At 39.8% G+C, this 12172-nt stretch overlaps 1 protein-coding gene across 10 annotated transcripts in view; it reads right to left on the bottom strand.

Moving 5' to 3' along the window:
• The window catches only part of R3HDM2 (R3H domain containing 2), a 189469-nt gene that overhangs the window by 29973 nt on the left and 147324 nt on the right, over nt 1-12172 (bottom strand). For 6 of the 10 annotated variants that reach the window (XM_058167085.1, XM_058167083.1, XM_058167082.1 and 3 more), the window contains 2 exons: nt 10470-10571; nt 3668-3910 (listed from right to left, as the gene is read on the bottom strand). In XM_058167085.1, coding sequence (XP_058023068.1) covers nt 3668-3910; nt 10470-10571 — 345 coding nt within the window. The remainder of the gene's footprint in view (nt 1-3667; nt 3911-10469; nt 10572-12172) is intronic. The other 4 variants (XM_058167087.1, XM_058167091.1, XM_058167088.1 and 1 more) reach the window with 1 other exon arrangement.

Raw genomic sequence — 12172 nt, 5'->3', positions numbered from 1 at the left:
AAAAGAAAGGAGAGGTAACAATAAGTAAAACTTGGGAAGTGCAGTGCAACTTTAAGCCAAGAAGAGGGATGTGGTTATGCTCTGGGTCTCATTAGTGAAGCAAAGTCACCGGTTCGCATTAATGAAACAATGTCAGCAGGCTTTCTCTGTAACGGTGTCTCTTTTGCAGAACAGAAATGCGGACAGACCCAACCCGGTTGGTCTTTCAGAGGCCTAGTGAAAACCTGGGTCTTCCCCAGTGGTGGGATTCAAGCAATTTAACAACCGGTTCTCTGCCCTAATGATTTCTTCCAACAACCAATTTGCCAAACTGCTCAGAAAGTTAACAACCGGTTCTCCTGAAGTGGTGCGAACTGGCTGAATCCCACCACTGGTCTTCCCCCAAGCCCTGTTGTTATAGATGTGTCCTGGTGCCATTTGATGAGCTAATAATGTAATTTTTTTAGGGCCCTCAATCAGTTTCTTTTGAACTGAACTCATTTATTTAAAGTTTGTCTTTCTAATTTTTATAAACATCTCAAGATGGTGAATACCTAATACTCCTTCCACCTCTGTTTTCCCCAAAACAATCCTGTGAAGTGTGTTGGGCTGAGAGAGTGTGACTGGCCCAAAGTCACCCAGCTGGCTTTCAAGGCTCAAGCAGGACTAGAATTCATGGTCTCCAGCACAAGATCAAACTGAGTCTGAAGTTTTAATTTGGCATGTATAGTTATATTTTAGGGGGCTCAAAGGGTTAAAGATGCTGACAGCCCAGGTTCAAGACCGAACTCTGCGCAATAAGGTCAGTTCCCATTACTTCCGCAGTTCCTGCCTATCTAGCAGTTCAAAAATATGCAAATGCCAAGTAAAGTAACAGACATCACATCGTGTGAAGGTAACAGTGTTCCGTGCATCTTTGGCACATAGCCATGCTGGCCATATAAACATGGCCAAGATAAGAGATAAGCAGCTTGCCCCAGAATCAGACATGGCTGACAAGAAAACCTTTAGTTATATTTTATGGCTGTTCAACATGCAGAATTACTTGGATAGAAAAGCAACTAAATAAATAAAGAAATAAAGATTAGCTCTCTGTCAAGTAGTCACAGAAATATTTGTGCATTTGTTGATTTAAAGGAAGTGTTATCATAAAGTAAGTAGGCATGAATTCTTCCAAGAACAGGATAGTTCTAAATGAGAGTGGAGTGGCATACAATGGAAGTAAAGTATTCCTAAGAATAAATACAATCCGTTCCTATATATAGCATGAGTTACAACACAAATTTGCTCATACATGATTGCTGAATAGGGGAATGATGTCTACATAGCAAAAATATGTTTGCTTATGCATAATTTTTTTGGGTTTCAATTCTGGGCTAACCAGAAATGGCAAATGAACGTGGGGAGGTTCAATTAGACACAATGCCTTGCTGTTTTATTTAGTGTCCACTCAAGGCAGTTACTATATGTATGCTACTCTGTTAGTGTCTATTTTGCTTCTCTCCTCATTTTGGGGCGTTATTGCTGCTTAAATGTCCTCCTCCCCTTTCCCCAAATGAGTAACCAAAATGCCAAAGAAACGTGCTGATTATAACATTTTAGGTGAAGAAAGAAAAAAAATTTCAAATGAAGAAAAGTTTGAGATTCCCATGCGATTTGACAGGAATTAAAGAATATATGACACTATATATGCTAGTGGCCCACATGAGACACATTTTATAGCTAATTAGAAAAAGTGCTAAGAAAGTATTAGGATAATTTCTTGTTCTTGGGAAGGTTTTGATTATGAAGGTGTTTTCATTCATGAGTGCTCTGCTCCTATAAACCACTTTTTTTAGCAGTCCTGCTATTTGTATTGCAGCATACTATTTGAATACTAGGGTTTCTAGGATCATAACTTATCAAGACAATGATTTTATAATGCTTATTGAATAGTTTATCACCAAGCAAGGACATATAATGATTGTTTAATGTATCTATGGTTAAGGAGTCTTGTACTAAAATTACAGTGAAGACTGCTTATGATAAACTTAGGTTTAGGCTGGCTAATCAAGGACATGAACATGCTATTGGCTGAGAATGTATCTGCTTGTTTGTTTTTGTGCCTTTGAGTCAGTGTTGACACCTGGCGACTTGAGTTTTCTGGGCAAGGGTTAAAGAAACTGTGTGTCCTTCTTAGGGATGAGAGAGAGTGACTAACTCAAAGTCACCCAAGCTGATTTTGTGACTAAGGTGGAACTAGAACTCACAGGTTACTGGTTTCTAACCTGGTATCTTAACAAAAAATGGTGGACAGATTATATAATGCGGTGAGAAGTAGGGATCTAAAAATTCATGTGGTATAAGACCAAAGAGAATTGAATTTGTCAAGAGAAAGTAGGACAAACAATTTCAAGTTATACATTAATAGCAAAACAACAATAACAACAACAACCCAACCCTAGCGCAAACAAATGAAAGTCCTTCAGAAGCATGTTTACTAAAGATGAAAAAATGGATAACAGAAACGCAAATGCTGACAGAAAAGGTAGTAGGTAGCATGTTATCTGTTGCAACTAGTGAGTATTTATTTTTAAAAAGTCAAAACGGCTCTGTATGAGTGTCTTTGCACCAATTTGTTGCATGCAAGTGAGAGGTATGATACATATATGTTGAATGTAATGAGAATGGATTACTAAAGAAATGTATGGTTAAAAAAGGAAGATCTCGATGGGATCAAGAATGCATGGATTAATTTAATGTGGATTGAATACAATTAGTAAGCAGTAGAAAAGACCAGTGATATGAGTAACGTAGAAAAAACTAATGAGGATCAAATTATAAATCAGGTCTAAGATATAAGAGTTAATGGGTTGATGATGGAAAGAGAAGATCCAATAAAAGCATAAGTGGATGGAGTTGATAAGAGCCTCAAAAAGGAACTTGTTAAAAGTACAAAATATAACATATAAAGCCATTTATAGCTGTGGCAAGGAGCAAATATGGTCTATGAGTCTAGAGAAATGTATGGAGAGATATAGTGAATGGTTTCCAGAATTTTCATCAACATAAATGTAACTGTGTTTCCTTCTCTTTTTTAACACAGGTCTTAATTCCTTTTAAGACTCCTTAAAAGAGTTTCCTTTCCTTTCCTTTCCTTTCCTTTCCTTTCCCTTTTCCCTTTTCCCTTTCCCTCATTCCTTTTGTTTACTATTTCTCTTCTGTTCTTGTACTTTGCATAATATCCTAAAAAGAAACAATATGATGGCTTAATATGTATGTCATTTCAAAATTTTCAAAGTTTTTCTACAATCAATGTTTATCATGAATTGAGACCGTACTGTTCTAATCTGTCTTGTGATGATGTTACATAAATTCTCTTACAATTCCTTTGGATCAATTTGCTTAGAGAAGAAAATAGTGGCGTATATTCCTCTCCCATTATTTTAAATATTTTTGTATAATAGCTTTTTTATTTTTATACAGATAACCATAGTACACATTGCCCCTTGAACATGATTCCCCCAAAGATGTAGTGGTTTCTCCCATTTTTAATTCAAAACCGATAGACGGGACCTACGACTGCCCCTCTGTGCTATAATGGAATGTATACTGGTGGACTATACCATTCTGCTCTGTATCCTAAGAAAACCATAGCAGAAGACAGTCCAATTGAAGCGCTACCCTTACACCCGGTGCTGCTACTTACCTGCTGGGGAGGCTGCATATAGCTCTGGGGTTGGAGGACCTGCTGGGCTGGCGCCGTGTGCCCTGAGGCAGAGTAGTTGGAGGCAGTGATTGGCTGTCCTGGGGAAGCCATGATGAATCCTGTCTGCTGAGGATGCTGGGACATGATTGGCTGCTGGAACATGGCAGAGGACGGATCAGGGGCTTCAGTGGATCCTTGGCGGCTGAGGCTGATCTGTCCAAAAGGGTTGCTGAGCTCATCAGCCTGTGGCCAAACAAATGACAAAAGAAAAATTAAGTAGAAAAACTGGCCTCGGGGTTGTTTCCATTAGCATGCAGAGTGCCAGCACCACCCGTCAGCACAGTGAAAACAGCATCAAGGCACCCGCAAAGCACACCAGTTAGCAGGGATACGAGCCCTTTTTCTGAGGGCTGAACGAGAAAATCACATGCACCAAGTTGGTGGAAAGTGGAGAAAGGGAAAGAGGAAATCCAACAGTGCCACTTTAGCACCTTGATTCATCACCTCATGTGATAATCCTCTACTAACCTTTATACCAGATCTACTTAAGAATTATTGTTCCGCTCCACAAATAAAATAATAATGAAAAAATAGAATGAAAAATAATGAAGTACAGATAAGCATTTCTACACCATTAAATTAAAACCATCAAAGTGCTCAAGGAGGAAATGTTACTTCCATTTTTGCCAACTGACAGTCTAAATGCCATATTGGAATTTGCATTGTGACTGTGGGAATAAGCTGGGAAAATGAGGAGTCCGACCTAGAAACGATCAAAGAAGACTAAATGACTACTTGGGCATTCTTAAATTATACAATGCATTTTAAGCATTTGCTAAAAAAAAAAGAAACAATAGCACCGAAGTTAACACATTTTTAAAGATGACTTTTATAGATGGCAGGCCACCACTGCAAACCATGCAAAATCGGTAGACCTTGATCTGGAGAAGGAGTGAGCCATTTTAAGGAATTATTGCCTATTTTCAAATAACAGTAAAGGTGGGAAAAGGGAACAGAAACAAGGCAGGAGGAGCCAACAACTGAACACCAGTGATTCTTTCAAGTTATTATGTTTACTTGATAGAAGAACCTACTGCCAGTGATAACTTTCATCATATATATACATATACATATACATACACACACACATACACACACACACACACACACACACACACATACAGACAGACATAGATATAGATATATACCGTGTTTCCCCGAAAATAAGACCCTGTCTTATATTTTTTTTGAACCCCGAAATAAGCGCCTGGCCTTATTTTCAGGGAGGTCTTATTATTTTGGGGTGCGTGGAGAAAGACGGGGCTCCTCTTGCCGTCTTACTTGATTTCCAGCTCTGTCTCCCTAACCCTAACCAGAGGAAATCGCGGGAACCGGCTGCGCATATGGTTACATATTTTCAAGGAGGGCTTATTTTCAGTGGGGCTTTAGCGCATGTGCTTAAAAGCCCGATTGGGCTTATTATCAGGGGATGTCTTATTTTAGGGGAAACAGGGTAGCTAACACTTTGTCCTTGTCAGACTATGGCATATATGCAGGAACCACACTCCAACTCCTACACAATACAGTTGTTTATTAGGCTGGGTAAGACAACTTAATGGCCTCCATAACACATACAGTCCTTTGAAATTCTCTGTGCTGGTGGGAATGATGGGAATTAGCTTAAAATGTTGTGAGAGCACTAGATTATTTGGTCTTCAATTAGGGATTAAGATTTCTGAGACTCAAGGGAGGTACAGCATACATCTGTGTTCATGTACATGTCTGTCACAATATTCCCTTTCCAATAAGTAATGCTTTACAACGCATGGAAGGAGAATATAATACAATAAGTCGAAGAAATCAAAGGCATGAAAAGGGACACTTTTTTAAAAAAAGAATTCTTGGGATTTTATCCTCTCCATCTAATTATGATTTTCTCAGTTCACTCTATCGTCCCTTCATCTTCTGTCATATAATTTATTTTGCCCTTCAATTCTCCTTACGCAAACAAATCATGCACTTTCCCCCCTATTGTTTACTTATTTCCAAAATCATTCTACCAGCATTTCATGTCTTAAAATTTCTCACTTTTTCCATTTTTAATAAGCTTTTTAGCAAGGCACATGAATTCACCTCTTTGCTTTTGGGTTGTACTTACGTATAATTTGCATTGTCCACAACTGCTTGGCCCTACATTCCTCACAATATCGTATCATTAAACATTTGTTGCAAATCGTTTCAGGTATCAATTATCTGCACATGAATGTACACATACATTCACATCCTCAATCATGCCCACTTCAAACATGCCCACAGATATTCCTTATACATTTATCGAACTCTAAACAATGAAAGGGACACATTGGTCTTACTCTTTACTTAATCCTGAAGCATTGGTTATTATTTTCTCAAATGCTTTACTATATTCTTACATTTCTCAATGAAGGATAAGTAAATATCTCGTCTACTGACCCCTGCCTGGCATAAAAACAGCACAAGAGTTACTAATTGTGGCTCATTGTCCCCCCTCTTTCCATTTCAAACAAAATTCTACCAAACACCTTCTCAGGTGCTTTCAAGAAGCTGATGCCTCTGTTCTTATTGTCTTCACTCTTGCCACCCTTCCTTTTGTATAAAAGAACAGTAACAGCATTTTCCCAAGCATTAGGCTAAGAAACAATTGTTATCAGCCCATGAATTTCTACTTTCATATGCGCTCAGAATAACTTGGATGACGCTAATTTGTATGTGCAGACCCGTCTTTTAGCCCTTTCATTCATCTGTGCGTCTGTACTTTCTTTGGAGCTATTATATTCTCCCCCACAACGTATTTCCCCCCCTATTTCATTTGTTAATTTATGCACTTTACCATTTATGCCTCCAAGATTCCAAGTCTCAATTTTCTTTATGCTGACTGTCACCATAAAGACTGACTTCTATTGCTCATCACAGCTTTTGTCAGTTAAGGATAGTGTTTTAGTAAGCTGTAAAAGATGTAGACTAAGATTTCAGTCATAGACATTTCCAAGCAACCTTTAGCACAGGAGTCTACAACCCCTGGACCAGAACCCGGTTCACAGCATACCAGAAACTGGGCTCAGCAAACAAGCAAAGCCCCATCTGCGGGATTCAAGAAGCACGCAAAACCAGGCTCCCTCCGATCCATAGAAAAACCTCTCTGTTAGGAACCAGTCCTTGGTGCCTTAAAAATTGGGGGCTGCTGCTGTAGCATTTCCTGCTACCACTGATTATAGTAGTAAGGTCAAATTACTTTACACAAGCTGGGTTCAAGAAGGCATAATAAAGGTAAATGGAGGGTACTGAAACCCATGTATGTTGCTTGTGTGTTTAAGTTATCTGATACAGGTAGTCCTCCGTTTATGACAATTGAACTCAAAATTTATGTTGCTAAATGAAACATTTGTTACGTGAGTTTCCCCCCGTTTTACGACCTTTCTTGCCACCTGTGTGAAGTGGACCATTGCAGTTGTTAAGTTTATAACAGGGTTGCTAAAGGGAATTTGGTTTCCCTGTTAACTCTGAAGGTCGCAAAAGGTGATCCCATGACCCCAGGACACTACCACAGTCACAAATACGAGTCAGTTGCCAAGCTTCCAAATTTTGATCACATGAGCGTGGGGATGCTGCAATGGTCATAAGTTGGGAAAACAGTCATAAGTCAATTTTCCAGTGCCGTTGTAACCTTAAATGGTCACTAAATGAACTGTTGTAAGTTGAGGACTACCTGTAAAGTGTTCCTGAACATGCAGCCCCCATATTCCTCTAGGCAGTCTGGTCATTTAACAATCCTGACTTGGGGATTATGGACACTGAGGTTGGGACAACTAAGTATCATCTGCCCGCTTTTAAAAACATCCCAATCCTCTTAGTATGTTCTTTTTAAACGTCCTCTGTGATTGCAAATCAGGCAAACAAAATCAGGCAAGAGGAGTTCCTGCTGGCAGGAGCACTTCTGCTTTTCCTGCTGAAAATTGCTATGGCCAAGAGCAGAGCCACCAATTTCCAGTGGCAAATGATAGCCTCTGTTTCCCTCTCGGTTTACAAGTTTCTCTGTAAACTGCTTGCTAATCTAGAATTTCTACTGAACTTCTATTCAGTATATTATCACAGTATGTGTTTGGGAGATCTGGAGTGAAGGGGCAGGGGACAAGAGGAAAGTGAAATACAGCTTTGGACTCCATTATGCTGATGATGAACAATTATCGTCTTTACAATTCTCCTACTTCTCACATCCTCAGATCGGCTATACAGCCTGGGAAATGGGGGGGGGGAGGGGGAAGCTTCTTTTCGGGGTGAGAGTAGTGTGAAGCAAGATTATCCAGCCATCATTCCATTTAATAAGCAAAGCAAGAAAAAAAAGCAAAGATCACACTTGGCCAATAAAGAATTCTATTCCTATTCTGCACAATCTCATCAGGAAGACAAGAGGAACAAGCGCCACCTGGTGGCTAAAATATCCAGGGTGGGTTAATAATAATAACAGAGTTGGAAGGGACCTTGGAGGCCTTCTAGTCCAACCCCCTGCCCAGGCAGGAAACCCTACACCATCTTAGACAGATGGTTATCCAACATTTTCTTTAAAATTTCCAGTGTTGGAGCATTCACAACTTCTGCAGGCAGGTCGTTCCACTTATTAATTGTTCTAACTGTCAGGAAATTTCTCCTTAGTTCTAAGTTGCTTCTTTCCTTGATCAGTTTCCACCCACTGCTTCTTGGTTTTTTGCTTCTTCTTTTTTTTGCAAAATACTAGGCAGCTACCTTGGATACATGTAATTGCTTCACCATTAGCATGCCTGTCATTAAGGAGTTTGGCATCTAATATGAGGAGCTGCTAAAAGGGAATTTAATTCAGACACAGAGTTGAGCAGCATCCTGAAAAGCAGAAGTCTCCAACCTTGGCCACCTTAAGACTTGTGGATTTCAACTTGCTGAAGTCTACAAGTCTTAAAGTAGTCAAGGTTGGAGACCCCTGCTGTAAAGAGCCTACAGCAAGGTTCAATTTGAATGAGTCCCCTGTTTCTTTTCAGGCTTTTTTCCTATATTCCTTACACTGCAAGATCTTGTGGGGGGTTTTTTCCCCAGCAAACTGACTTTTGAACTTATGCCATCACAGGAACACAATTGAGAGATGGGATTGAGGGCAGTTTTTGAATGCAAACCAGGTGACAAATAAAGGTATTTATTGTAGGTAGACTTGGGAAAGCATCTTCAGCTTTTTACAGGGCAATCCTGCAAAGGTTAAGTCATAAAAATCATGTTAAAGCTAACACACTTTAGTAGAAGAGGAGGCTATTCAACACTGAGCTGAGGAAGGCTTGTCTCATCAGATGGAAAAACAAGCAAAATCTCCAAAATATCTAAACATGTTCTCTTTCTGGTCTCACTCATCACTTATTCCTACATTAAAAAAAAAAATAGAGACTGGCACACAAATCCACAGCTATGTGTCCTTTAGTTTAGAGCTGCTTCCTTTGTTTTTCTAGCAAAAGGCAGACATAGCATTCACTCTTATAATCCTGCACAGGGGTGGAGAGGCACTGAAAAACATGGCAAGGATGAGAAGATGGACTCTGGTCATCTGTCCTCAGTGATGTTACAGGCACTTGTCAAAAGGCAAGCAATGCCCAGACTCCGTCCAAGTTGGACAGTTATAACAAATTTAAATAAACAAATAACTGGGTTTTAAAAAAAAATTAATATAGAAAAACACAGAGGACATGCTGGTTTGGGAATCACATCTTACTTTCAAAGCTATGATAACATGGTTAAGATATTTGGTACCAGGATACCAGTGTTCAAGTTCTCAATGAACCATGGAGCTCACTGTGTGAATCCTCCTTTCCCTGCAACCTACATCTCAAGATTACTGATGTGGAGATAAAGCTGGGGGAGATCCCATTTGTGACTCCTTGAGCTTTCAAATGAAAAATGGGATATACAATAAACGCAATAAAGAACAGCAGTTAAAATGACCACCATCACCATAATAATGACGTCCTTCTGGAGTTAACATTTGGCTCTCATGCAACCAGGTGGTAAGTCCGTACCTGTTGCATTATAAACAATTGCTGAACCTTGAAAGGATCTTAATGCAGTGGTCCCTAATCTTATTGGTTTAGCAGCCCAGTAGGGCAGGATGGGTGGGGAGAATGGTTCCATGTGAGTGTCAGTCACGTGCGTGAGTGCAAGCACCTGCAGCTCATGCAAGTGGAGCTGCACGCACACACGCTCACCTGCTACTATGCGGCCCGCTTCAGAACTGGGCCACAGCCCAGAGGTTGGGGCCCCCTGTTTTAAAATGAAGCCAGAGATAGTGGTGGCAGTGTGCAGTAGTTTAATAATATGTGGGAAAGACCTGGGCAGAACAAGCCAAATAATGCTGCTAAGGAAACAATCAAATAAGAGACAATACAGCCTGCAGCTAGATAATTGAACAGGCAAGAGGCTCAGAGAGACCCTTCCTAGTTTCTTATGAGTTAAAGGAGATGGGAGGGGGTGAATTATACATTCAGACTTGCAAGATTCTGTTAATGTAGCTTTACAACAAAGTAGAAGTAGTTCAAATGGTTGTATTTCCTGGTCTGTTCTACCTAGTAAGGCTGACAAATACCGTAGTTTAATGCCATGTTACAAGAAAAATCCATCTATTGTACTTTTCTTCCTTTAAAAGGACTCCAAAAGCAGTTGATAAGATCAGATTGGGTACACAATACACATGTGGATAAGCAAAGCAGAAATATACGCAGAGAGAAAAGACAAGAAGATATAGGGTTTTTAATACCATATTGTACTGCTGGGGTGGAGAGACTGGCAGGAGGACTTGGGGACAGGAGCTTGGAGAGTACTGAACTGGCTGCGGAGAGGACTGCAATGCTGGGACCGGCTAAGAGATGAGCAGGAAGGGAAAAAGGAGGGGAGAAGGAGAAGGGGAAGAAACAGGCATGAGAAAGAGGGGGGGGGAAGAGAGGAGAAAAGGTAGAAGGAGGTTAGTAACTGTATATACATACAGATAAGCAATTTAAAAGTTCCAATAGCAACTGAGCTATTCCCGCACACACACACACACCCATCTACTTTAAAGAGAGAGAGAGAAAGAGAGAGAAAGAAATGGGTGTTCTGGAGAATATCTGCTCAGAGGGAAAAGACAGGTGGAGTTGCATGGTCTTGGATCTCTGGGGAACCTGAGATTAAATACATATGGATTTTTTCCCTAGCATTTTCCCACAAGACAAATATCCCAGCAGAAGCAAGTGTGCATATGTCTATCCAGCCTCATAAAAAATGAGTTGGACTACCAGGTCTTGAAACACTGCAGAGTTCAGGAAGCAAGCTTCTCCACCTAGATTGTAGACCATCTTCCTGATTCTTTGCAAAGGAAAGCTTTGCAAAGGAAAAAAAATGGTAGTTTCAACTCCAACCAGAATAATGGTTTATTTATTTCAACATGGGAATTTTTGCACAATCTGCAATTCTACAACAGCCCACTAGGCTGGAACACATACATTTAAAGCAACTCAGAATAAATGAAAGCTTACTTATTCAAAACGCTTGTTTGTTTGTTTTCTCCTGGTCAGAAAGCAAAAGGGAATAAATGTCATTGGATGGTCTAGAGCAGGGGTGTCAAACTCGGGTCGTCACGGCGGCATATTGCAACTCCCCCCCCCGCTAAACCAGGCGAGGGCGTGGCCAGCGTGTGACGCATCTGGCCCACGGGACGCGAGTTTGACAGCCCTGGTCTAGAGGGATGGAATTGATAAATTATTTTGAGGATGTCTCCATAGGCTTTTAGAAAAATATCAAAAGGACAGGAACCTTTTCTGGAAGTCAGGAAAATAAACAAAAGGGCTTACCCAATCTGGGCATCCTTCAGATGGATGTACTTCAATTTCCAAAATTGTCAGCACCAGCGATGCTAGCTGGAGAGTTTAACAAGTTGAAGTCAATACATCCAAAAATTGCTCAGATCAGGGAAAGCTGAAGCCCTCTCATAGGTTTAAAAAAAGTATATTGCTTTGGGTTCTTTTTCTACTTGGAAACATGAAGGACTAGAAACCAGAACAAAAGAGGTTCCCTTTTCAGACACTAAGACACAAGTACAAAATATTCTTTTTGAGGATGTGCTATTAGCTGGGATGCAGCACTGGAGGTCTTTAATAAATAAGGATTAACTTTAACAAATAAGAGTGATGAACTGAGTTCAATTACATCAGTAAGATTATAAAGTTCAAAGATAAAAAGTCAATGTTGGCTATAAGTGAAAATAAATTAATACAATTTACTTTATCTCTCTTCCCATCCCATTTCTAACTTTACTTAAATTAACATGCCTAATAAAAAGTTCTGGAAAACTTGTTTTCTTTGTGTTTGCCTTAATATAAAATAAAATTTCCAAATGCATTATTGCTCCTTAAATCCGATAGGAATGCTTATATCCCTTCCCCCTTTAAAATGAATGTACTGCCTCTAAATCCAAATAACAAAATC

This window comes from Ahaetulla prasina, chromosome 2 (assembly GCF_028640845.1).
Source record: "Ahaetulla prasina isolate Xishuangbanna chromosome 2, ASM2864084v1, whole genome shotgun sequence".
NCBI classification, from domain to species: domain Eukaryota; kingdom Metazoa; phylum Chordata; class Lepidosauria; order Squamata; family Colubridae; genus Ahaetulla; species Ahaetulla prasina.
Note: the sequence above shows the minus strand (reverse complement) of the source record. Positions and strands in the feature narration are given on the sequence as shown.